This window comes from Pelophylax lessonae (genome assembly GCF_965119305.1).
Source record: "Pelophylax lessonae genome assembly, chromosome: 10".
Lineage (NCBI taxonomy): Eukaryota > Metazoa > Chordata > Amphibia > Anura > Ranidae > Pelophylax > Pelophylax lessonae.
Genome location: NC_138777.1, coordinates 163,632,720 through 163,660,658, shown reverse-complemented (window position 1 = coordinate 163,660,658; position 27,939 = coordinate 163,632,720). Strand labels below are relative to the sequence as shown.

Genomic DNA, 27,939 nt, shown 5'->3' with positions numbered 1-27,939 from the left:
TCCCTTCACAGGAGCGATCGCAGTGTGACTGGCGGACATCGAGTCCGCCGGTCACACGCACTGACTTGTCTGTGAACGAGCCGCGGCGGGCGCGCGCCTCGGCGTGCGCGCGCCGGGCCGCGATAGGCTCGCAAGTCAGTGACAGGCGAGTGACGTACCGATACGTCACTCTGCCTGGCCGGGGCTGACCGCCGCAGTATATAGTCGTGCGGCGGTCGGCAACCGGTTAACTTATGCTTGGAACATAACTAACATGAATGAGCAGGTGTAGGTAAAGATAACAAAGCTCATGTGAACAAAAGAATTACCAAGTAAGAGGTCTTGAATATCTTTTTATTTGTTATAAATACTATCAGATTTAGATAGAAGAAAGTTAATGCCTTAATAGGACCATCCTCACCTGTCTCATTCTTTGCGAGCATCTGGAAATCATGGATCCATGCTATAGGTGAAAGACCTTTTCTACAGACCTGTCTTACAGCAGAATATGGGTATTCTTTCTCACTAACTAATCCTCCTTCAAAAAAAAGAAATGTATGTCAATCAGTACCAAAGGAATGCACAAAGAACTTAAAGCATATCTAAATCCAAAAACAATACATTGCAGTTTACCAATTCTTGGTTGCTGTGTTATTTTTTTTCCCTTCATTTTCAACTGGCAAACTAATACACTTCCTGTCCCTGGCTATGCGTGGATATGCTGACTGTATCCATGAAGGAAAGACATGGTAATGTTGCCATTCATTCCTGTGTAGCGGACTGTCATTCTTTAATAATGCAGATTTACCCCTTGTTTCTTCAGGCTGTGTGTGTGTGGACCTTTAAGACTGCTTCAGGGATTGTGTGAAATGTAGTTCTGAAGTGTGAGCAGGATTGCAGAAGAAACTACAATCTCAGGATGCAACCGGTAAAGGGAGGATCAGAGCAGGGCTAGACACTTGTCTGCTTCACAGCGTGTCGCTCTCTTCTCCTGGGGAACTCAGCAAGGACAGACCAGTCTGGAAGCTGTGCTGGGACACAGTTTATCGCTGCTCCTGATGACGTCATTGATGATGAAACGCGTAGAGCGTGGTCACGTCAGTTCCGCTGCCTTGTGAAGGAGACGCACATCCGGTCGGTGGAGCGCATTGCGTCCCGGAAGACACCGCTACACCGCTACACGAGGGATTTGCGGTCCCTAAGCACATACATGCATGTTTTCTTATTCCAAATGTGAGTACCATGTATTCTTTTAACCAATAAAGTGAAAAGTTACCAGCAATACTTCACTATTGGAGTTTCTCTCTTCTTTACATTTCCTGGATACTGTTCCCTTATACTATTGAATCGGTATACTAGTGAGGATTCACTGCCTAATATTTCTAATGGTGGAGAGAGTGTGAACGATTTATCTGGGATTGAGTGGATATCTGGCTGGCCATTGGAGGGACCCTCAGGAGAGACATAACACGCTGGTTACCCCTGTAGGGGTATTGCCCTCTGGTGAATGCGGGATCAATAGGAGGGGAGCACTTATTCCTTCATTGAGCACCCCCATCTTTACAGATCACCGGGTTTTCCTCACCCTCTCTGGATTTAAATATATCTGGTGTATGGACTCAATTGCGTTAATATTTCCATATATTTATTGTTGCTGACTTTTTATGGACTCTTTTAAGTTTTTTATCTGAGGCTATTTGATTTATACACGTTTTCTAAGTTGTTCTTTTGGAGCACTATAATGCACTTTATTTGATCACACCTGCTTTTGATACATGCACTTTATATTATTATTTATAGTCACCTTGAGTGGGTGTAGGATTGATTAATTTGATCACTTCTTTTATTGTGCATTTTAATATTTGTATATTTTTATGTTTTTGATATCACATACCCACATATATTTATCACCAATTTATTGATTATATCCACATAGCCATCAATTTTATGATCACTTAATTATTGCATTATACATATTTCCATTGCACGCACACTATTATTGTTTTTAGTCCACTAAATGCATTTTATTCTGTATATTTTGCACTAAACCCATTTATTGGCCCCAGATTTTAAACATATGTGTATCCCTTACCCATTTTTTTACTATCTAACTTGTGGCAGCGCCACTTACCTCCACGCTTACTTTTATATACTTGATATAGCTTCGCTATATTTTGAGGTTGGCTGCAGCCAGCTCTATTAACTTTAACCATAAGCGCGGAAATCTTTCACTCCTTCAACACAGTTTATGTTGGAGGCCTATGCATGCGGCCTGGAGAGAGAGCAGAGCCCGTCCTCAGCAGAGCGGATGCCGATGATCATACAGCGGTGACAGAGTCAGTGAAGCTGGATGGACTGTCTGAGGCAGCAGAGCATCAGAGGATTTGGTGAGAGACATCCAGTTACATTAACTATAGTTGTTCAATTGTCACAATAAGAAAGTCCTGTGACGCAGTATAGATCCTGAGGAGACGTTGCTGTGATATAGAGGCTGTCATAGGACACTTCAATATTATAAGTAGTTTGTGGCAGCTGAAGAGGCCTGAGTCATATACATACACAGACCTTTATTCTGCATATATGCTATACAGCGCCTGGATGTTAATACCTGCACTACTCTTGGCGGATCATAAATAGTTCATATCCATCTTGGAATACAAATATCACTTACCCAAGTGATTAAGAGCTCCGACCTGCCGGCGAAGAACCGTAAGACCTTGCAAAGGAGTGACTGCACCAGCTAATTCTTAAAGGGGGCTTCTGATCCTGTGTTTTGCCAATTGTTAAAATAGAGAGGTTATTACAGTAATTGCCTGAGTGTATTTGATTTCGGGTTGCTTAATAAGGGGATTATACCACATTGTTTATTAATCAATCTCACTAATTACAGCTTTGATATTTATAACTATATACTACCTTTTATGCATTGCTGAGTATCTTGTTTGAGTAATGTTGGCTTTCTAAGTCCTACATTCATTATTGGGACTTAGACGATCAAACTCCTTTTAATCTTTGATCCCATTTTCTGTTGTGCGGATTTGTATCTTTTTGCAATATTAATAGTTCCAGTAAATAATTAAACTGGTGCTTAATTGTGTCAAAGTGTATTCTTAAAGGTGCATACACCCAGAAAATCACCAGGTGTGTTAGAGGGGTGGAGCTTGATCTTGGGGGTTGAAAGGCGGAGCAAGGGACCCGGTTTACTTAAGCGGCTCCTGAGGGGGTAGCGCTACACTTGTTTCCCAGAGACAGTCCCCATTGTGAGTTTTTTTCTCGGGAGCTAGGCACTGTAAAGTTTGAAGCGCACAGGCTCTAACTCATTAGCTGCTTATGTGGCAATTCAAAAATAGAACCACTAGAACGACCTGCTTGCAATTCATGTTGCCACACATGCACAGACTTCTCCAGCTGTGCAGTTTTGGATTGATGCTTGCAATGTGATGAGTTGGACCCTGCGACTTGGAAAATTTACACTACAATATCTGGATCCCAGGGACGATGCTTGATCTCAACAGATGACATCCGCAATCTGTGAGCAACTGCTGACCTGATCACTTACTCCTGACCTCTGAACTCTCTGCATTATTTAACCCTGCCACGCCCCCCACAGTTAGAATCACTCCCCTAGGCTCACATTTAACCCATTGATCATCCACAGTGTTAACCCCTTCCCTGCCAGTGTCATTATTACAGTAACAGTGCATATTTTGAGCACTGATTACTGTAGTAATGTCACTGGTCCCCCCAAAAGTGTCAAAAATGTCAGTTAGGGGTCTGATCGGTCCGCTGCAATGCCGCAGTCCCGCTAAAAATCGCATATCGCCGCCATTACTAGTAAAAAAAAAAACTATAAAAATGACATAAATATTTCCCGTAGTTAGTAGACACAATAACTTTTGCAAAAAAACAGATGTGACCAGCGCTATGGAGAACCTAGGTGAGAAGGTCAGGTGTAAGCTGCCACCAACCTACCCCTAAGGGACTTAGGGTACAATGAATAAATGCAGTAAAGTGTTGGTATATGGCACTACCTGCTAAAGGGGAATGAAAATATAGTGACTTGGTGCACAGTGTGTGTATGTGTGCAAACAAAAATCTTTTAAACCGTAATATCCAAAACCATCCAAAAAATCAAAGACTACACCCCCTGCAAATTAGTTAGAATATAATAAATTAAATAATTATACAAAGGTGCACCGTGCTAAGTGAAAGAAGTTTGTATGCTTGCTGGGTGTCTGATTTTATTTTGCGCCTGCCAGACCCAGTGGATTTCCAGGAGGGGAATCATAGCTATTGTAGCCATGGACACCCCGGACATCCAGGACCCTGTGCAAGCAAGCCAAAAGATGGAATAGACATAGCCAGCACCCCTGTTGTAAGGGGAATTCCGTGGGGTGAGTGCAATACCTAGTGGGGGGCCACGGGTAAATGCACTGAAGCACCTGCACGGGACCCGGTTTGTTATCACCAGGATTAAATGCATACCCCACTGCCTGACACCAAGCGCAAGAGAACATTTATTCCACAATTCTCTATGCGAACATTTTACCTGGTCTGCACTACTGCACTTTTTATTTAATCATCACAACACCCCTTAGGAAGGGGGTATCACCCAGCACTGGTGGTATATTACTAAACATTTGACCTAATACATCTCAGCACAGCGAGCACGTGCAATATTAATTTCAATAAAGCTGTATATATTAGCACATTATCTGAGCACCAGTACAAATTTCTTTATCAGTTGAGCAGCTGCACTTGCACTAAGCATGTAGCACTTTTATAAGGGGTATCATCAGACACCCAGGAAGCATACAACCTTTTTTCACTTAGCACTAGGGATGCACCGAAATTTCGGCTACCGAAATTTTCGGCCGAAAATGGGTTAAAAATGCCGAAATTAATGGCCGCCGTGAGGAAGGAGGAGGGCGCAGCGCAGGTTTGAAAAGTCCCGCCTCTGACCGGCCGCCCGCCTCTCATTGATGTCCCTACTACTACGATCTGTGCATGAATGAACTAACACACCGGGCGGGAGGGCGGGTGAGCGACCGCTAATAGCTGTATCTATGTGAGCGCTTCACTTCCCTGTCAGCGGGACGATGTGCATGAATGAACTGACACACCAAGCGGGAGGGCGGGCGAGCGGCCGCTAATAGCTATAACTATGTGAGCGCTTCACTTCCTTGTCATGCGGGTATCTCCTCTGACAGGGAAGTGAAGCACTCACATAGTTATAGCTATTAGCTGCCGCTCGCCCGCACTCCCGCCCGGTGTGTCAGTTCATTCATACACAATTACACAGATCGTAGTAGTAGTGACATAACAGGGAGGCGGGCAGCCGGCCAGAGGCGTGTCTTTTGAAAGGAAGGACAGAGACCGGAGGAGCTGAGTGAGTAGGAGATTTTGCATCCTTGGCATGGGGAGGGATGCTGAGGCAGGGGGGGAAGGGTGTACTGACGAGAGGGACGCTGAGGCGTGGGAGGGGGGGGAGCTGAGGCGAGCTTACCAATGGTATTAGTATTATGCAGCATGAGGGGGTTAATGAGGGGGTTAATATGTTAATTAACACTGATACTGGTTGCACTAATGCAGCACAAAGGGGTTAATTACCTGCCACTGGTCGGTCACTAATGCATCAGTGACCAGCAGTGACAATATATTAACCCCCTCATGCTGCATAATACTAATACCATTGGTAATTAAGTTAACCACTTGCCAATCCGTCACAGTACATATACTGTGACAGGGTGGCAGCGACAGGTGTACGTCACTGCCTGCTTTTGGTGTATGCCCCTCTTCTATCTATTTTAAAATTATTTGGGGGAAAAAGTCATTTTCGGTTTCGGTTTTCGGCCAAGGGCATCCTGCATTTTCAGTTTCGGCCCAGAATTTTCATTTCGGTGCATCTCTACTTAGCACGATGCACCTTTGTATAATTATTTAATTTATTATATTCTAACTAATTTTCAGGGGGTGTATTCTTTGATTTTTTGGATGGTTTTGGATATTACGGTTTAAAAGATTTTCATTTGTACACATACACACACTGTGCACCAAGTCACTTTATTTTATTTATTTTTATTTTTTAATTTTTTTGGGAATGTTATATAGCAGAAAGTGAAAAATATATATATATTTTTTTTTTTCAGAATTGTCTCTTTTTTTTTTTGTTTATAGCGCAAAAAATAAAAATCGCAGAGGTGATCAAATAAGACCAAAAGAAAGCTCTATTTGTGGGGAAAAAAAGAACATCAATTTTATTTGGGTACAGCGTCGCCCGACCACGCAATTGTCCAGGTAGATTGACGCAGCTTAGTCATTAAGGGGGAAAATCTTCCGGTCCAGAAGTGTTTAATCATGGCCTCTGAACATTGTGCAATACTTAAGCTGGATACACACTATACATCTTTTGTTTGTAGCACCCCCCTAGGTAGGTGCTAGGAAAAAGCATTTATATGGCCCTGTCTGCTTATCAGGGGGACCTGATCATTCAGCTAGGCTGTCATGTGTTTCCAGGTGTGTCTGTTGAGTCTGGGGAGCCTCCCCACTGTGTCCAATGAGCACTCTTGTTGGGCAGTGGAGGAAACCTGGCCAATAGCACTCCAGGGTTTGTATCTATCTCAGTGGGCGGAGTCTGCCGCAATGTATTGCACATGACAGAGCGTCTTTGGCGGGAAGCAGAGTCCCAGGAGGAGGCTGACGGCTGTCACTCCTCCTGTCAGAGGAAGCAAGATGTCCTGGACGGTCGGCTTGGAGGACAGAGGATTGAGCTGGCCTGCAGAGAGGGATCCAGAGTGCTGTGGACCGAGTGGAGCTGCTGGGCAGAAGTTTCCAGGAAAACAGTGTTGTGAGTACTTGAAACTGCCCAGGGGTCTGCCTAGGAGAGGGGACCACTCCAGAAGGTCAAAGGGATCCGGGAGCCAGCTTAGAAAGGGGGTGCCAGTGTCTAAGCCCTGAAGATAAGAGAGTGAAAGGGGGCGCCGGTGCGGGCCCTGAAGTGTTAAGCAGTGCAGCAGTGTATACAAGTAGCTACTTCAGCAAGGAGTACTTAAGGAAGCTTAAAGAGGACTTCTTTATTCAGGAAAGCAGTCCAGAGTCAGTTCAACGTTAACAGGCATCAGTCCAGCGTTAACCAGCGTTAACCGGCATTGACCGGCATCCAGCCAGCGTCAAGTCAGCGCCAATCGGCATTTTTCGAGTGTCCCTAGCAATTTGTGCATAGTTGAGCCAAAGGAGTATCCCACTTATCCCTTTTCCTATCCAAGTTACAAAATAAATACAAAAACCCAAAGATACTGGACTGGTCATTGTTTCTGTGCTCACACTTGGAGAACATGCTTAAATGTGCTGTTACTAGCGGTAACCATAGGGGACCCATACCCCACAAAACAGCTGGGAATTTTTGCTACATGTTAGATTTCCTTTAGATTTACCTTCAACTATGTTGTGCAGGGGCCTGACTGATTGCATACAAATTGAAAGTGTTTAGGTGTGACCTCATATTATTTGGTTTTGGTAAATCTAAAGGAAAAAATCTAAAGATAATTGTGTATGGCCCATTACTCCTGGCCCCTGTACTCTGTGTGATACTTAATCCTGACCTCTGTACATTACCTAATTCTGACCCCTGAGCTGTGTGTATTACTTAATCCTGGCCCTTGCACTCTATGCTTTACACTCTCTTGACCCATAGCAGCAAAGGTTTAGGTTTTATTTAATGTGTAATTCCAGTCAAATTCTAACTAAGGTTACTCCCACCCCTATTCTAAGACTATTTTATCTCTAGACCCTACTCCCCCTCCCCCTAGCTTGAGCTTCCTTTAGCGCCATTTAGCTCTTTCTATTTCCACTTTTAATCCCTTTCTATGTTGTATTGCTATCCACAGGACACCTATATCAATATACCCCTTCATAGTTGGTAAGGCTGACAGCGACTGTTTCGACTGTTCCAACCTAAGAACCTAATTTCATTGTAATAGGGCCTTGCTCCAAATAGTGATATGCTTCTTTCCAGTATTTTATGTCCTGTGTTGCCTACAATTGAAACTTTACTACACAATTTTTTCAAAAATGTTCTTAGCATGGAAAAAGCAAAATACTAAAAAGGTGAAAACGAAAGCAGGTTTGATGAGCTGTAATTTCAGACATTTTTTGTTGTGTTTAGATGCCTGTTAAAGTGGTTTTAAAGGCAAAGGGTTTTGCATTAAGGTAAAAAGTATTTTAAAAGCTTCTCCCCCCACCTCCCCCCCACCCTTCTCCTTAAACACATACCTGAGCCTGATCTCGATCTAGCTCTGTGCCCATCTGCAGCAGCTCTTCTATAGTAGCAGAGGGGGTTGTTAATCAGTTTCAGCTACTTTAATGTTAATAAAATTAACAACAGCTGCACTAGATGGGCAACAATGAGAAAAACTCCAAAACAGAATGGTTTTACAGGTGGAGGGCACTGACATTTTTGTTCCCTGCTCATCTTTTCTGACTGTTTTTCACTAGTTTTGCATTTGGCTAGGGTCAGTGTCACTACTGGTAACACGAGGCGATACTTGGGCCCTATAGAGGTTGCACAGGCAGGCCAACTCCTCCAGGAAGTAACATCAATTCATGCCATTGCCAAAAGGTTTGCTGTGTCTCCCAGCACAGTCTCATGAGCATGGAGGAGATTCCAGGAGACAGGCAGTTACTCTAGGAGAGCTGGACAGGGTCACTGAAGGTCCTTAACCCATCAGTAGGATCGGCATCTGCTCCTTTGTGCAAGGAGGAACAGGATGAGCACTGCCAGACCCTTACAACTAACCAAACAATCAGAAACAAACTTTATGTTGGTGGCCTGAGGGCTCAATGTCTTCTAGTGCTCACTGCCCAGCACCGTGAAGCTCGATTGGTATTTGCCACTGAACATCAGAATTGGCAGGTCCGCCACTGGTGCCCTGTGCTTTTCACAGATGAGAGCAGATTTACCCTGAGCACATGTGACAGACATGAAAGGGTCTGGAGAAGCCCTGGAGAACTTTTTGCTGCCTGTAACATCATTCAGCATGACCAGTTTGGTGGTGGGTCAGTGATGGTCTGGGGAGGTATATCCATGGAGGGACACACAGACCTCTACAGGCTAGGCAATGGCACCCTGACTGCCATTAGGTATCCAGATAAAATCCTTGGGCTCATTGTTAAACCCTACGCCGGTGCAGTGGGTCCTGGGTTCCTCCTGGTGCACGATAATGCCCGGCCTCATGTGGCGAGAGTATGCAGCCAGTTCCTGGAGCATGAAGGAATTAATACCACTGAATGGCCCCCATGCTTGCCTGACCTAAATCCAATAGAATACCCTCTGGAAAATATATTTCGGTCCATCTGATGCTGCCAGGTTGCACCTCAGTCTGTTCAGGAGCTCAGTAATGCCCTTGTCCAGATGTGGAAGAAAATACCCAAGGACAACATCCGTCGTCTTATTATGAGCATGCCTCAACATTGTCAGGCATGCATTCAAGCACGTGGGGGCCAAACAAACTACTGAGTACCATTTTGAGTTGCTGCAATGAAATTTTAGCAATATGGATTGCCTGCTGCATCTTTTTTTCACTTTGATTTTCGGGGTATCTTTGAATTCAGCCCTCTGTAGGTTGATAATTTTCATCTCCATAAAACAATGTAGCATCCTTTCATTACTAACTTATTACTCAGTCCATTTCAGTATAGATATCCAGCATTATATTTTTCCCCATTGAGATCTGATGTGTTTTCAAAGTGTTCCTTTAATTTTTTTGAGCAGTGTATATTATAAGGGGGGGGCAGGCTCAACTGGTTTTGGCAATGGAAAGCCATGAATGTGACATGGAACCCAAGTAATAGTTCAAGCAGATTTGTCCTGCACTTTTAATCAGCAAGGCAGTAGACAAACACAGTTTTAATGCAGAACTTTGCATAGGATATTACAAACAAAGTTTCTGCTTGCCTGAGCCACTAATTCAACTTGTGACCGTTCCTGACTAACAGGGTGCCTCTTAATGGGTTCCCTAAAACAAACAAGCAGCTTTGTACTTTTTATTGTTCTGTCAGTAGTCAGCCTTTTCCCCCAGCAGCAGGTTCTCACGGCAAAAAAAGTGAGAGAGAGCAGTGAGCACCAGCCATCTTACTGACTGGACATAAATGCCTAATCTACAAACTGAGTTCTGTAGGCATGGACCATAGAGTTTGTTCATGGATAGAAAACTTGTTGCAGGATGTGTCCAAGGGGTGGTGATAAATAACGTGTGCTCAGACTGGTCTAGAATGGTAAGGGGGGTACCCCAAGGCTCTGCCCTGGGACCAATTCTGTTTCATTTATTCCTAAATGATACAGAGGTTGGTATAAATAGCTCAATCTTAATTTTTGCGGATGACACAAAAATAAGCAGGGCATTATATTTACATCAGGATATAGAAACTTTACAGAAAGACCTAAATAAAATAATGGGGTGGGCAACTACATGGCAAATGAGGTTTAATGTTGAAAAATGGTAGCTAAAAATATAAATGCAAACTACTCACTGTGACGGGAGTGACTTTGGGTGCGGGGCTTGTGGAACCCAACTTACCTTAGAGAGGTTGGGAAACCATGGTCTCAGCCCCACAGGCCCCTCTTATGTGTAAGTCACCCTGTGTCTATTAGTGGCACAGGGTGACAGAGAAAATGATGGACAACTACTTAATGGACACTGAGACTGTGGTTTGGACTACTTCAAATGGGACAATAATATTTATCATCAATATCCCTCAAGAATCCATGATACATTAGTTCCACTGTATCAGAATGTTGGAACATTGTGCTTTGCCTCATAAACTATTGTAGGTAGGAGCCGGACAGCCTGCTACTGGGGTCTCCTTTTACTGTCTGAAGCTGTGATGTGTTTTTTGCTCAAAACTCATGGTAGATAGTAATATCATCAACTCAACCACCTGTCTTCCACACATTGTTAATTGTGCTAATTAACACACCAATTGACTGCTAGCAAACTACTGTGGGGATGTGTTTATACTTGTAATAATTTGTATTGTATTTTGGGAGCTCGATGCCAGACAGTCTGACCTGGAATGAGATCCCTGATTGTTCAGGTGGCTAATTTAATTAACTTAATGATCAGGAGGGGGATGTCCTCCTGTGGGGTATATATTCTGTGTTGAGTTTGTTCAATAAAAAGTTCCAGTTTTGTAGCTAAAATGAGTTCTGCCTTGTTCATGGTTGCAATATGTGGCTATAATATCTAAATATCTATGTTTGAGACTGGAGAAAGTGGTATACTGACGGAAGCACTCAAGCACAGTGTGGGTGGGATTCCGTCAGACACTCATTAGGGGGAGAATCTCTGGGGGAATTAAGGGTGGAGAAAGATCTGGGGGTCCTGCTAGAAGACAGACTGGGCAATAGCAGGCAATACCCAGCTGCAACAAGCAAAACCAGCAAACTATTAGCATGCATAAAAAAGGGAATTTACTCCAGAGATAAAACGATAATCCCGCCACTTATAAAACTCTGGAAAGGCCACATCAGTCCAGTTCTTGTCACCATTCCTCAGGAAGGATGTGCTGGAGTTGGAAAGAGTCCAGAGAAGGGCATCAAAATTAAAGAGGAGTTTCAATACTGTTACCAGGGGTGTCAAACTCAATTTAATTGTGGGCCACATCAGCATTAGGGTTGCCCTCAATGGGCCGGTTGTATCTGTAAGACTATGTATCTACTTAGATACATAGGAGTACGCAGTGTACAGAGTGTAGAGTTCACAAGTGCGCTACATACAGATTGCAGAGTTCAGGGGTGCGCTGTGTACAGACTGCAGGGTTGAGGAGTGTATGATATACAGAGTAAAGGTTTTATGGGTGCACTACGTACAGAATGCAGAGATAAGAAGTACAGGACATGCAGAGTTCAGGAGTGTGCGGAGTACAGAGTGCCCCCCTACCCTCAAAACGCTTCCTCACATCTCATCAGCCTGGCTTTAGTAACTCCCAGCAGCATAGGTGGCTCCGCGTCTCTCTCTCTCACACTTTCAGGGGGGTCATTGGTTGGCACTGCTGTGCCCCACCATCAGTGCATGCAGGGATTTGCAAGAGCCAAAAGGTGGCAGCCTGGATTTCCACCCTATTCCACCTGAAAAAAAGCCCTGGTACGAGGGCCACATTAAATGGCCTGGCGGGCCGGATTCGGCCCGTGGGTCTTGTGTTTGATACCTGTACTGTAGCTGCTGACTTTTAATATAAGGACACTTAACTTAACCAGGGAGTCCACGATGTCGGCACCTCAAGCCGATCCGTCCATTGGCTCCGGGTGCAGGCGAAGGCATCTTCACAGCCTGTTTCCTACTGTGCATGCGCGAGTCCCTCTACTCTTTCTGACTGGCCCCGCTGTTTTCTGGGGCTTGTGTGTCTCCTAGAGGGCAGCTGGGAGGAAGGAAGAGGGGCCGGAAATTATGTAGATTGCTGCACGATTGCCAGGATTCTATCTGAAAATGGGAGAGGGTAGCTGGCTTCTCGACAGGTATCTGCTTCCCCATCCCCCTCCCCCCAAAAAGGTGCCAAATGTGGCAGTGGAGGGAAGCTAACAAGCAGAGCTTCCCCTTTTGCCTGCTTTATTTAGTAGGCCGGAAGACCTCAATTACGAGGATAGCATGCAGGTACTGAACTGATTCTCTCTGGAGAGGAGACGTAGGAGATATGATAGCAGTATATAAATAGGTCAATGGTAATCCCAGTGTAGGAAGAAAACTTTTCAGTCTCGGGGAGTGTAAGAGAACACATGGCCACACAAGGAGATTGGAGGAGAAGCTGTTTAACCTTAAGCTGTGTAGTGGGTTTTTCTCTGTTTTTCACTGTCAGGGCGATAAGAGTGTGGAACTCTCTTCCACAATTGGTGGTGTCAGTGAGGAATATTGATATTTTTTAAAAGACTCTTGGACGTGCATCTTAACCACTTTAAGACCGGAGGATTTGGCTGCTCAAAGACCAGGCCCTATTTTGTGATTCGGCACTGCGTGAATTTAACGGACAATTGTACGGTCATGCGACACTGTACCCAAACGAAATTTACGTTCTTTTTTCCCCACAAACAGAGCTTTCTTTTGGTGGTATTTGATCACCTGTGCGATTTTTATTTTTTGCGCTATATACAAAAAAAGAGCGACAATTTTGAAAAAATAACAATATTTTTCACATTTTTTATATGAAATTCTCAAAAATGAAAATGAAAAAATCTAAATTTTTTAACATTTTAGGCCAATTTGTCTTCTGCTACATATTTTTGGTAAAAAAAAAAAAAATCGCAATAAGCGTATTTTTCTTGGTTTGTGCAAAAGTTATTGCGTTTACTAACTACGGTAAAAATTTATGTCATTTTTATTGTTTTTTTTTTTAACTAGTAAAGGCGGCGATCTGCAATTTTTTTTTTTTGCAGGACTGCGACATTGCAACGGACAGATCGGACCCCTAACTGACATTTTTGACACTTTTGGGGGTACCAGTGACATTACTACAGTAATCAGTGCTATAAATATGCACTGTTCCTGTAAAAATGACACTGGCAGGGAAGGAGTTAACTTTACTGGTGATCAAGGGGTTAAGTGTGTCCCTAGGGGCGTGATTCTAACTTTCAGGAGGCGTGGCTTGTGAAGTAATCACAGAGACATGCAATCCTACACAGCAGGATCACATAGCCTCTGTCATTACTTCAGGGAGAATGACAGACGGCTGTGTTTACATGCTTACATGCTGCGGGAGATCGTGAGTGGCCGGCGGCCATCAGAGCCGCCAGTCACACGCGCTGGCTCCCCAGGAAACGAGCGAGGGCGGGAGCGCGCCGCCGGCGGAGCGTGCTCCCCCCTAGAGTCTCCTGAGCGAGCGGGGTAGTGCTACGTCGCTTTGCCCAGGAGCGGCTGCCTGCCACAGTAAAACTGCGGCGGGCAGTCGTTATGTGGTTAGTAAACACAACATACACAGATTTGGGAAACGACTATCAACAATTCACACACACATACGCCTACACAGGTTGAACTGGATGGACTATCGTCCTTATTCAACCTTACCCACTATGAAACTTTGAAATCCTGGAGCTCCTCACCATGTGTGGGTGAAAAACCTAGGTGACACATATATGCCGCCCACAACTTTACTAGCCAGTGCCTCATAGTATATATATGTTTAACTTTTACCTTCACTTAGAACAGTGATGTATGCATCCCATGTGTATCCTCCTCTACAGCCATCATCACATGGACCACAGTCTATAACCTCTGGGAACAGAACACAGAGTAAAACAGTGTCAGAGAGAAGAAGCAAAGACATGATCAGTTTTGATATTATACATATATAAACCAAGTTCATCCTGTTTTCTTAACAAACAGTGTTAATAGCATTAAAGTGTTTACAAAGGACAAATACACTATCTCACGTACAGCTCCATGTCAGGAGCTACTCGTCAACTTTTTGAAGTCGTAAAATCACTTCATGAAATAATAAATTGCAGTAATATCCTATTTGCAAGTGGAGGTAAAATACATTTTGAAAAAAAATTAAAAAATGTTATTTATCAATTGAATTGGATGAAGGTGCCCTATTATTTATCTAAATTATCAGCCATATGCAGTATTTTTTTCTATATATTTATATATATATATATATATATATATATATATATATATATACACAGTGCTTTGCGAAAGTATTCGGCCCCCTTGAACTTTTCGACCTTTTGCCACATTTCAGGCTTCAAACATAAAGATATAAAACTGTAATTTTTTGTGAAGAATCAACAACAAGTGGGACACAATCATGAAGTGGAACGAAATTTATTGGATATTTCAAACTTTTTAAACAAATAACTGAAAAATTGGGCGTGCAAAATTATTCAGCCCCCTTAAGTTCATACTTTGTAGCGCTACCTTTTGCTGCGATTACAGCTGTAAGTCGCTTGGGGTATGTCTCATCAGTTTTGCACATCGAGAGACTGAAATTTTTGCCCATTCCTCCTTGCAAAACAGCTCAAGCTCAGTGAGGTTGGATGGAGAGCGTTTGTGAACAGCAGTTTTCAGTTCTTTCCACAGATTCTCGATTGGATTCAGGTCTGGACTTTGACTTGGCCATTCTAACACCTGGATATGTTTATTTGTGAACCATTCCATTGTAGATTTTGCTTTATGTTTTGGATCATTGTCTTGTTGGAAGACAAATCTCCGTCCCAGTCTCAGGTCTCTTCCCATCAATTTTAACCATCTTCCCTGTCCCTGTTGAAGAAAAGCAGGCCCAAACCATGATGCTGCCACCACCATGTTTGACAGTGGGGATGGTGTGTTCAGGGTGATGAGCTGTGTTGCTTTTACGCCAAACATAAGGTTTTGCATTGTTGCCAAAAAGTTCGATTTTGGTTTCATCTGACCAGAGCACCTTCTTCCACAGTATACGACTGATTGTTGTCCTATGGACAGAGTCTCCCACCTCAGCTGTAGATCTCTGCAGTTCATCCAGAGTGATCATGGGCCTCTTGGCTGCATCTCTGATCAGTCTTCTCCTTGTATGAGCTGAAAGTTTAGAGGGACGGCCAGGTCTTCGTAGATTTGCAGTGGTCTGATACTCCTTCCATTTCAATATTATCTTAAAAGGTCTTATATAGACAGGTGTGTGGCTTTCCTAATCAAGTCCAATCAGTATAATCAAACACAGCTGGACTCAAATGAAGGTGTAGAACCATCTCAAGGATGATCAGAAGAAATGGAAAGCACCTGAGTTAAATATATGAGTGTCACAGCAAAGGGTCTGAATACTTAGGACCATGTGATATTTCAGTTTTTCTTTTTTAATAAATCTGCAACAATGTCAACAATTCTGTGTTTTTCTGTCAGTATGGGGTGCTATGTGTACATTCATGAGGAAGAAGAATGAACCTAAATGATTTTAGCAAATGGCTGCAATTGTCAACTTCTCACGTACCTGACTGATGAGCCCGATAGTGCAGAGGAAGGCCTCCCTTACGTATCTGACTCGCGGCCCCTGGTAGAGCAGACAGGTGGCACGGGAGAGCAGAATGGTATGAGGGCCTGGCGGGTCAGCTGTTGGACGGGTAGCTCCAAGGTCCCAGATGCTTTAAGAGGAGACAACCAGCAGGTAGAAGGATCCCAACAGCAGGCAGGCAGAAGGACGGAACATCCGAGTCCACACTCACTCAGGGGGTTCACAGGCAAACGGATCAGTTCACAGGCCGGGTCAACAACAGGCGGGCAGCGTGGAATCCAAAGGAGCATGCAGGTACAAGGTCAGAGGGGAGCCGAGGTCAGGTGCAGGCAGAAAGCAAGGGAAGTCCAAAGTCAAGCTGGGTCGTACAGGAGATCAATCACAGAAGCAGGTAAACAGGAGCAGGGGTCACAGGAAGCTGCAGATCAGACAGCAAGGACATAATGCTGCTGCAGAGTTTAAATAGAGCAGCCTGTTGCCAATCACTGCAATTAGGCTGCAGACTCTACACTAAGTTAACCCCTTAGGTAGCAGACCCATGACATTGCCCCCCCCTAAAGGGCAGCCTCCGGATGCCCAATTGAGCCAACTTCTCGGCATGGGATCTCTTGAAGGATTGCATTAGTTCCTTAGCATGAATATTGCTTTCAGGCTCCCAAGAGTTATCTTCTGGTCCATACCCCTTCCATTTAATTAGGTACTGAACCTGATTGTACCTCCTTCTACAATCCAAGATTGTTTCCACCTCAAATTCCTCCTCTCCATTGACCATTACAGGCTCTGGTGGACCAGTATTTCGTTCAGGAAAAGGATTCGGAACCACAGGTTTCAACAGAGTCACATGGAAGACGGGGTGAACTTTAAGTGAATCGGGTAATTCCAGCTCATAGGCTACATCATTGATCTTCCTCTTAACAGGGAAGGGACCCAAAAACTTAGGGCCCAATTTTTTTGAGGGGCAAGCCATTTTCAAGTTTACTGTAGACAACCATACCTGGTTGCCAGGTTCCAGAATTAGTTCTCCTCGCTTCTTCCTGTCAAAGATCTTTTTATTATACTCCTGTGTCTTGGCCATAGTCTCTTGTAAAAGTTTGTTTTCAGAGAAGAAATTCATTGTTTCAGAGACTGCAGGGATTGAGCATTCAGGTATAATACTAGGCAGGAAGGACGGGTGAAAGCCGTAATTAGCAAAAAACGGAGTTTGTTTGATGGCAGAATGAAAAGAGTTATTATAAGCAAACTCGGCAATGGGGAGTAAAGAGACCCAGTCATCTTGGGAGAAGGAAGAGAAGCAACGGAGGTACTGCTCCAGAGTCTGATTGGTTCTTTCTGTTTGTCCGTTCGTCTGAGGGTGGTATGCGGAGGAAAAAGCCAATTCAATCTCTAGAGAACCACACAGAGCTTTCCAGAACCTGGAGGTGAACTGGACACCCTGGTCGGACACGATGTTGGCTGGAACACCATGGAGCCTTACAATTTCTTTGACGAAAATTTTTGCAGTTTCCACAGCCGAGGGTGTACCTTTCATGGGCAAAAAATGGGCCATTTTGGACAGTCTGTCCACCACCACGAAGATGGTAGAAAAACCCTCTGCTGGGGGGAGTTCCACAATGAAGTCCATTGAGATCATTTTCCAGGGTCTCTCTGGAACGGGCAATGGCTTCAGTAAACCCCAGGCCTTTACCCTGCTGTTCTTGCTTCGGGAGCAAGTAGTACAAGACTCCACATAGCTCTTACAGTCGCCTACCACCTGAGGCCACCAGAACGTGCGTTGTACCAGTTCGGCCGTCTTCAGGGCACCGAAGTGTCCGGCCAGCTTGTGGTCATGACAGAGCTCTAACACCGTCATTCTTAAGTCCTTAGGTACAACAATTTTACCTTCATGCCACAGTAGGCCATCCTGTGCCTGTAAGCTGGTTTCAGAGGACGAAGCAATCTCAGCAGAAGCCTGTTTGAGTCGGGATAGGAGATTCTCCTGTAATACAAGAAAGTTTCCTGAGGGAAGGATGGTGTCTGGGAGTGTGGACCTTTCAGGGTCGTTGAACATACGTGAAAGTGCATCAGGTTTTGTATTCTTTGACCCTGGCCTGTACGTTATATGGAATGAGAATCTAGAGAAAAAAAGTGACCACCTTGCCTGCCGAGGTTTTAATCTCTTAGCCGTTCTCAGATATTCTAGATTCTTGTGGTCTGTATAGATAAGAATGGGATGTGCTGCACCTTCAAGTAAGTAACGCCATTCTTCCAATGCGGCCTTGATGGCCAAAAGCTCGCAGTCTCCCACATCATAATTTCTTTCTGCTATTGATAATTTGCGGGAAAAGAAAGCAACCGGGTAAAGTAGGGCTTTAGCTCCTTGCCGTTGAGACAGCACAGCCCCCACTGCAACTTCCGAGGCATCAACTTCAAGAACAAACGGTAAGGCAGGGTCAGGGTGCTTCAAGATGGGTGCTGACGTGAACAGCTTCTTGAGGGCTTCAAAAGCAGATTGCGCTTTGGGAGACCAGAGGAATCGGGTTCCTTGCTTAGTTAGTTCGGTAATGGGGGCGATAATAGCAGAGAACCCCCTAATAAACTTCCGGTAAAAGTTGGCAAACCCAATGAAGCGTTGAACCCCCTTTCTGTCCATAGGAGCTGGCCAATCTAAGATGGCGGTGACTTTCTGAGGGTCCATCTTAATGCCTTCAACAGAGATGATCAGACCTAAGAACTGGATACACTGAAGTTCAAAGTCGCACTTCTCCGGTTTGGCGTAGAGGCCATGTTGCCGTAGTCGGGTTAGCACATTTCGGACATGTCTACGGTGGTCATCAACAGAGGAGGAGAAAATCAGGATGTCATCCAGGTACACGATGACGTACAAGTCCAGATAGTCACGGAAAATGTCATTGACAAAGTGCTGAAAGGTGGCCGGTGCATTGCATAACCCAAAAGGCATGACTAGGTACTCAAAGTGCCCGAATCGAGTACGAAATGCCGTTTTCCATTCATCTCCTTCTCGAATACGGATTAGATTGTATGCTCCCCGCAGATCCAGTTTAGTGAAGATGACTGCAGCTCCCAGTCTTTGAAACAGTTCGGGCACAAGAGGCAGAGGATAACGGTTCTTTACAGTTATCTTGTTCAATTCTCTGTAGTCTATGCAGGGTCGCAGTGAATGGTCCTTCTTTTCAACAAAGAAGATGCCTGCACCAGCCGGAGAGGTAGATGGGCGAATAAACCCTTTTTTTAAGTTGTCATCAATATAGTCCTTTAGCGTGCCCAATTCAAGCTCAGTTAAAGGGTAAATCCTTCCGAAAGGGACCTCAGCCCCTGGTAACAGTTCAATAGGGCAGTCATAGGACCTATGAGGAGGGAGAGTCTCCGCACCCTTCTTACTGAATACGTCCAGAAAATCGTGGTATGCCACTGGGATTGATTTTTGTAATTCAAGGTCTGAGTCAAGGCAGAGTAAGGCTGAGGGGTTGACTGAAGGTTCTTGCAGGCAATGTTGCTGGCAATAGCTTGAAGGAAATGTGATTTCTCCAGTGGCCCAGTTGATTTGGGGGTTATGGGCCTGTAGCCAGGGCATACCTAGGATGATGGGGAACAGAGGTGATGAAATGGCATCCAGGCGTAAAAACTCTTGGTGATGGGAAGCAATGATAGTAAGCAAAGGGACCGTCTCTTGTGTGACTGGACCGGATTTAATGACGGAGCCATCAGCAAGATGTACAGCTAGTCCCCGGGCCTTTGGCTGAAGTGGAATGAGGTGTTTGGCTGCAAACGTCAAGTCTATGAAGCAGCTGCAGGCTCCGGAATCAATTATGACGGATACCTGGATACTCCTTCCTAGGAGCTGTAACATAATGGGGAGAGTAAGATGAGAGGCTTGGTTAGGTGAAACAGGAACATGCACTGAGGAGATTGAAAGGCACTTACGCATCTTTGCAGGGCAGGACCTCACATAATGCCCAGGGTTCCCCACAGTACATACAGAGGTTATTGATTCGTCTGCGCTGTCGTTCCTCCATGGTGAGAGAGGGACTAAGCAATCCCAACTGCATGGGTTCGGAGCTGTCCGGGCCCGGAGCGACTGGAGCAGAAGGAGTCTGGCTGGAGAAACTGGGAACTTTAGGTAGCATCCAAGTTGGCCGATATTGGCCTGAGGATCTTTCGGAGCGACGTTCCCTTAGACGTCGGTCAATCTGAATTGACAAGTTAATAAGTGCGTCCAGGGATTGGGGTATCCCAACTCATGCCAGTTCATCTTTTAAAGGATCAGATAGTCCCATCCGAAATTGGTAACGAAGGGCCGCATCGTTCCAATTGGTATCAGAACTCCAACGCCTGAACTCGGCCACGTAGTCTTCGGCGGCTCTGCGACCTTGTTGAAGTGCATGTATTGCGGCCTCAGCGGTCGCAGTCTGCTGGGGGTCCTCATAAAGTTGGGACATCGCTTCAAAGAACGTGGTGAGGTTGCTTAGCGATTCGGCCTTTTGTTCCAGAAGGCGATGTGCCCAGGCTTGGGGTTCTCCGGTCAACAGGGAGATAACGAAGCCCACTTTGGTTGCTTTCAAAGAAAAGGTGCGGGGTTGCAGGGCAAAATAGAGTTCGCAAGCATTATGAAAGGCTCTGTATTTGCTACGTTCACCCGCAAATCTTTCGGGTGTGGGTACCCTTGGTTCTGGTGGTAACATCACTACCGCAGGTGCGGATGAGGTAGCACCTGTGGTGTTGGCGGGAGATGACAGAATTTGAACTCGTTCTTCCAGCCGAGTATATCCCTCTTGTAAATCCTTAACAGCTTGTGTCAGACCCGCCAGATGTCGGCACAGTTCTTCCATGGGGGAGGTTCCTCGCTCAGGCTCAGACATGGCTGTCTGATACTGTCAACTTCTCACGTACCTGACTGATGAGCCCGATAGTGCAGAGGAAGGCCTCCCTTACGTATCTGACTCGCGGCCCCTGGTAGAGCAGACAGGTGGCACGGGAGAGCAGAATGGTATGAGGGCCTGGCGGGTCAGCTGTTGGACGGGTAGCTCCAAGGTCCCAGATGCTTTAAGAGGAGACAACCAGCAGGTAGAAGGATCCCAACAGCAGGCAGGCAGAAGGACGGAACATCCGAGTCCACACTCACTCAGGGGGTTCACAGGCAAACGGATCAGTTCACAGGCCGGGTCAACAACAGGCGGGCAGCGTGGAATCCAAACGAGCATGCAGGTACAAGGTCAGAGGGGAGCCGAGGTCAGGTGCAGGCAGAAAGCAAGGGAAGTCCAAAGTCAAGCCGGGTCGTACAGGAGATCAATCACAGAAGCAGGTAAACAGGAGCAGGGGTCACAGGAAGCTGCAGATCAGACAGCAAGGACATAATGCTGCTGCAGAGTTTAAATAGAGCAGCCTGTTGCCAATCACTGCAATTAGGCTGCAGACTCTACACTAAGTTAACCCCTTAGGTAGCAGACCCATGACAGCAATATAACAAAGAGTGAAAAATTTAAGGGGGTCTGAATACTTTCCGTACCCACTGTATGTAGCACACTCCTAGATAGGTGCTAGGCAAAGCATATGTGTGGCCCTGTTCTGCTTATCAGAGGGGTCTGATCTGTTAGTTAGCCTGTCACATGTTTCCAGGTGTGACCTGTTGAGTTTTGGGAGTCTCCCCACTGTATCCAATGAGAGACCTTGTTGGACAGTGGAGGAAACCTAGCCAATAGCACACCAGGGTTTATGACTGTCCTGATGGGTGGACATTGCTGTAATGCATCCTGGGATTGGGAATAAATCCCGAGGGAGCATGTGACAGGGTGTCTTTTGGCGGGAGCAAAGTCCCAGGAGGAGGTGGGCGGCTGTATCTCCTCCTGCTGAAGTGAGGAAGGTGGTCCAGGCAGTTGGCCTAGGGACCAGGGGTTGAGCTGTGCTGCAGAGGATCCAGTGTGCTGACCAAGTGAAGCTGCTGGGCAGAATACTTCTGCAAAAACAGTATCGTGAGTGCTCAAGAATCTGCCCAGGGGTCTGCATAGGAAAGGGGACGACTCCAGAGAGGTCAAGGAGATCAAGGAGCCAGCTAACCCAGTGTGTTACTGTAAAGGGGGTGCCAAGTTGTAAAGCCCTGAAGTTTAGGGATAAAGGGGGTGCCAGGAAAGGCCCTGAAGTTGCTCAGCAGTGCAGTCTACAATACAAGTCAGCTACCTCAGGAAAGGAGTACCTTAGGAAGCTAACAGGACTCTTTCACAGTCAAAGGTGAAGTAAAGTAAGCGGCCTAGCCGTGACTAGCTCAATCAGCGTTAACCAGCGCCAGTCAGCGTTAACCAGCGTCAGTCAGCGTTAACCAGCGTCAGTCAGCGTTAACCAGCGTTAATCAGCATTTTCTGTACAGTCCCTGCCTTTTTGTGCGTAGTTCAGTTCCAATGGAGTATCCCACTCATCCCTTCTCCTATCCAAGTTCCTAATAAAACAAAAAAAAAAAAACAAAGAAACTGGACTGGTCCTTGTTTGAGGTAAAAACACTTGGAAACATGTCTGAATGTTCTACTGTTGCTAATGGAAACCCAGGGGAACCCACACTCAGCAGCTCCCATGGGAGAAGTGCTACACATATACACACACACACACACACACACACACACTATATCTATATATATTTTTAGTTAAAGGTGAAAACTAGTAATTGATAGTGATACGTAATTACAACAACTTCGCTTCTGTTCACCTAAAGGTGTTGGTTGTCCCTACCCCTACTGCATTCTGCATAACATAAATGTGTACATCCTTTTGCATTAGGTTGTGCACCCCAAAGCTTTGTGTTCTAGACCCCATTACACCCTTTAGCCAGAGGTTGTCCCCTACAGCAGCCTGACCAGCTGGTACAGGCAATATGATTAAGGACTTTTGGTTATATGTTCTATTCTAGGTAATCTATGCTTAGACCCAGCTGGGGGGAAGTCAAGAGCAGGGAGGGGGGAGGGAGTTGTTTTTATTGGTTTTATATGCTTTATAGTAGTGATTGACCAATATAATTTTTTTAAAGCCGATACTGATACTGATATTTTGGCCATTGAATATTGGTATAGGCTGATATTTTTGTACATTTAAAACATTTTATTTCTTTTTCTTGACAGGTACTGATGTGGAATGATCTTGGGGTCTAAAAGACCCCAAGCAATTCCTTTGCACTTAAAAGCATTCAAAACGCCAAGTTTGGCTGTTTTGAATGCTGTCATTTTTTTTAATTTGGCGCAGAGTACCCGGAAGTGATGTCATGACATCACTTCCGGGTTTTTACATGGAGACCTGATCAGAGCCGAATGCGGCTTTGATCGGGTCTTCAGCGGCCATGTGGGATGGTTGCCCGGGTCTCCCGTTGGGACGGGAGACCCAGGCGAGCCGTGGAAGGCAGCAGGAGGGGGGGGGATGTCCCCTCCCGCTCCTTATAATGACAGCCGAGCTGCTTCTCAGCCGCATCGGTTTTATTACAAGACAGCCGACCGTCGGCTATGGACGCCAGTACCGGGGTGATGCCTCTAGCTGCAGGCATCAATCCGGTACAAGAACTTTCCGAAATATCAGCAATATCGGTAACCTCAGGGGCCGATTCCGATATATCGGGGAAAGAGTATTGTTAATCGGTCACTTGCGTACATACTATAACCACGACAGCTCGACATCTATAGGGCTATCGATTACATCACATCAGTGAGAGTATTGTTAATCGGTCACTTGCGTACATCCTATAAGCAGCACAGCTCATCTATAGGGCTATAGATCACATCATATCAGTGAGAGCATTGTTAATCAGTCACTTGTGTACATCTATAACCACCACAGCTCAACTATAGGGCTATCGATTACATCATATCAGGTCATTGAGTATCTATTGGTTAGTTGCGTATACCCTATATTGATCTGTATCAACATCATGTCCGAAAGGTTGACAAGGAGAGGCTGATGCTCACAGGCCACGAAAAGAGGGCAAGCAGCCTCTGTGTCCATTATGAAAAGTGGTGGTCACAGTCGAAATAGTGCATCCTCTGCAGGCGGGGCACGCCTGTCCTTTATTTTCGGTGCTGCCGGTGCTATTCAGCCAGAACATGTGGAAGAGTTGGTGGAGTGGATCAATAAGCCGTCCTCATCCTCCTCGTTCTCTGACACCCACGCTCACAGTAGTTTGCCTTCCACCACAACTGCCAAAGTGGCCCGTTCCACAGGCTTCTGTCGCCCCACCATCATGCACGGAGGAGTCACCTGAACTATTCGATCATAGTGTCAGTGACATGCTGCTGGAGGATGCACAGCAATTTGAAAGCTGTGATGTTGGTTCGAAGGTTAATGAAGGGAATAATGTGAGCCTAGAGAGAGGGGGTGACAATGACGGACAAGAAACCAGCAGTCGTGTTGCCACAGCTGAAGCATATTGCCAAGTTGGGGGACTTTAATAAGGTGTTAAACCCTAACCTGGACCATCTACCTCAGGGATCAAATTGAGCTTCCACAAAACACCCCACTAGATTAAGTCATCTCCTAACCAACTTTGCTCTCCCGGATTTATGGTCATATATGTAGCACCCTTGTCCTACACAGGGTTGCTAATAAATTTAGCTGTGCTAGGTGATACTTAGCCTGGCTGATTTGTAGTCTTTGTGATCATTGGATTTCCTTCTAATCCTGATTTAGCTGTGTTTCTCCCTTTTGTCAATAGGTGGCACTGTTACCTTTGGCATTAGTGTGATGAATTACAGTGAGTCAGGATATTAATATGTATACTTCTCTCAGCCAATTATACTGGTAGCTGTACAAGTATGTAGGTAATTTCCAGATAATGTGTTACCATAATCCCTTGGGAAATGTAAAGAAAGGAAACCCCCTAAAGCCTGTATACCACATATATCCCAGAATGGGAGGCTTCCAGGGAGATGGGTGGGAGGAGTTAATGTCAGACATTGAAAGCAAATTCCAACAAAAAGAACAGATAGAATCGGACATTTTTACTTTATTTTCTACTTTAAAACGTTTCTTAGAAAAAAAGTCAGCACTACACTGGCATATAAAATCTTTTGATAAATATGTGAAGGAAGGTCTGAATCCTTTGGGATTAAGGATTCAGATCTTCCCTACCCTTGAGAATATCTCGTCAGAACTTAAACAGGATTGGGAGAGAATTCTAAATGAATGCTCTAAGAATCTCATGATTCTCCTTCAAGCTGAATATCTAAAACAACTAAAACTTATTGAAACAGAAGTTTCTGCCATCAATAAACAATTAGCCCCAATAAAAACCTCTCCTCTATACATAGAACAAGAGAGCAAATTAAAAACATACTTAGAAGACTATAACAAAGTAATATTACAAAGGAAAGAGAAAAAATATTGGAGGGACATAACAGCTTTCAATGAAGGCAAAGCATATAGATGGAACCAAGGACAACGAGGCGTAGGAGTGAGTACAACAGGAGTGATAATCACTCCTCTGACTCCTCTGCCTCCAACTCTTCCCAAACAAACCCACGGGGACGCCCTAGAGGTGAATACCCACAATGGGGAAAAAACAAGGATAAAACTAAGAAAAAAACTAACATCCCTCAGGGATCAACATCCACACCCAAAAATAACGAGGGTACTAGCAGTGAAGCTGGGGTGGTTCCATTGAGAACCAAGACTCCACTCTTACACAATCTGATGGGGCGACAATCAATAAATCCCAAGGCACCAACAGTAAGGGTCCTTTTTTAGGAAGACCCCATACGAGACAGGCAGTCAAAACGCAAGTCAGTATGGATTCTTTCGCAGTCCGGGTAACCGAGAAAGTGGACTAACCATTATTAATTTATCATCTCATAATCTGACTAAAGGGGAGGAGGAATTATTAAGATTGGGTTTATCCTTTTGTCCCAGTCAACCTACAGATAGGTTTAGTGTCATTAAAGACATAAATCTATTTGCAAGGGACATTTTCTTTTAAAGCAAATACTTTAAACATACAGATAAAATGCAAAGACCAGACACTCAACTTAAAGCAGCAGAATATCGAGCCCTTCGGGACTTGAATCAGCTTCTGCAGGAGAGTGGCTATGACAATGAAGAAATTTGGGAAAATCTTAATAGCTCCTCAGATGAGGAATCTACACAAACACAGAATAAGGATAAAGTTCCTACCAAACGATTTAGGAGAAAATCTCCAAAATTTCCTCAATTTAATCAGAATCCAACAATAGCCCTCTTCGTTAGACAAGTCTCGAAGGACATTGATAAACTCAATATCCACTCTACCAAAGATAACCTCCCCCCTGACCAACGTAAAGCCTTAAAAACCCTCCAAAAAAATAACAATATCACTATTAAACCTAGTGATAAGGGAGGGAACATTGTTCTGATGGACAATGTAAATTATGAAAAAATGAGTTATCAATTTTTAGATAACAAAACATGTTATCAGAAAATATCAGCCCACACAATTTCAACATTTAATGATGAATATTATGCCATCATTGATGGAGCCAGGGAAATAGGTACAATAACGACAGAATTGTGGGAGTACATGAGGACACCATACCTCCGTACCCCCACTTTCTACTGTCTACCTAAGGTCCACAAAGACCTGGAGAATCCACCGGGCCGTCCTATAGTATCGGGTAATGGCAGCATCACGGAAACAGCAAGCCGTGTGGTGGATGCCCATCTAAGACCCCATGTCACTGGTCTAACCTTGTATACTAAGGACACCATCCACATGCTCCAAATTTTAGAAGATGTGACTATACCACCTAATGCTTTTCTTGCAACTATAGATGAGGAATGTCTATACAATTCTATACCACATGAGAAGGGTCTTCTGGCCATAACTAATATCCTGAAACAGCGAGGCCATCAGGAACAAAACTATGACAACTTCATCCTGGAAATCTTGAAATTTATTTTGGAACACAATGTGTTCTCTTTCCAAGGTTCCCACTACCTCCAGGTACAGGGTGTAGCGATGGGGACCTGCTGTGCCCCATCCTACGCAAACCTGTACCTGGGGGAGTGGGAACACAATATCATTACCAGTGAAGACTTGTCGATGTACTTCTGCCACATAGTCATGTGGCAGAGGTACATCGACGACATCTTCCTGGTATGGGACGGTCCGGTGGAACTTCTGGAAGAATGGCTTAGAAGACTAAACAATAACAACATGAACCTGTTTTTTACCATGCACTATGATTCAAAATCTGTGGACTTCCTAGATATTACTATCAACAAAAGTGACGAGGGTCAGATATCAACAACCCTATTTAGGAAATCCACAGCAGGGAACACCCTGCTACATGCAGCTAGTTTTCACCCCGAGCCTCTCAAGAGATCAATTCCGTATTCGCAATATCTAAGAATTAAGAGAAACTGTTCCTCAGAAGGGGACTTCAAGGAAAGGGCAGGAGAATTAACGCAGAGACTCCTTGAAAGAGGATACTCTAAGACCTGTCTTAGGAAAAACTTTAACAGAGTACAAACTATGAATAGACAGGATTTACTCTTTAAAATCCCCAAAAAAAGTGAAGCACCTCAAAAGAACCCACCAAGGATAATTCTTAACTACTCTAATGAACACGATAAAATCTATGGGATTCTTAAAAAGCACTGGGCAATACTTAGGGAGGACCCTATTCTCCAACAGATAGTAACACCTTCCCCTGCTATCACCTATAGAAGAGCCACTTCCATGAAGGACGATTTAGTCCAAAGTGAATATAAGGGCTCAGATAGAGGAGATCCTTGCCGGGACAAAGGGACATTTCCCTGCGGCAACTGTGACCAATGTAAAGTGATAGTCAGATGTAAAACCACAAGACTCCCTAATGGTGAATTATTTCACCCAAGACACTTTGTTAACTGCAAAACCAAGGGGGTCGTGTATCTGATGCGGTGCGAATGTAAGGCTTTTTATGTTGGGAAGACCAAACAAGAACTTGGCAAACGTATCAGCAAACATATGCAAAGCCTAAACATCGGTAATTTATATCTACCACTTGGCCA

The 27,939-nt window shown here is 44.7% G+C and overlaps 1 protein-coding gene across 1 annotated transcript in view; it reads right to left on the bottom strand.

Annotated features, from left to right (window-relative positions):
• The window catches only part of CTSW (cathepsin W), a 133,283-nt gene that overhangs the window by 19,605 nt on the left and 85,739 nt on the right, over positions 1-27,939 (bottom strand). The window contains exons 6-7 of the mRNA XM_082269650.1: positions 14,157-14,237; positions 401-517 (exon numbers count right to left, since the gene is read on the bottom strand). Of these exons, the coding sequence (XP_082125776.1) occupies positions 401-517; positions 14,157-14,237 (198 nt within the window). The remainder of the gene's footprint in view (positions 1-400; positions 518-14,156; positions 14,238-27,939) is intronic.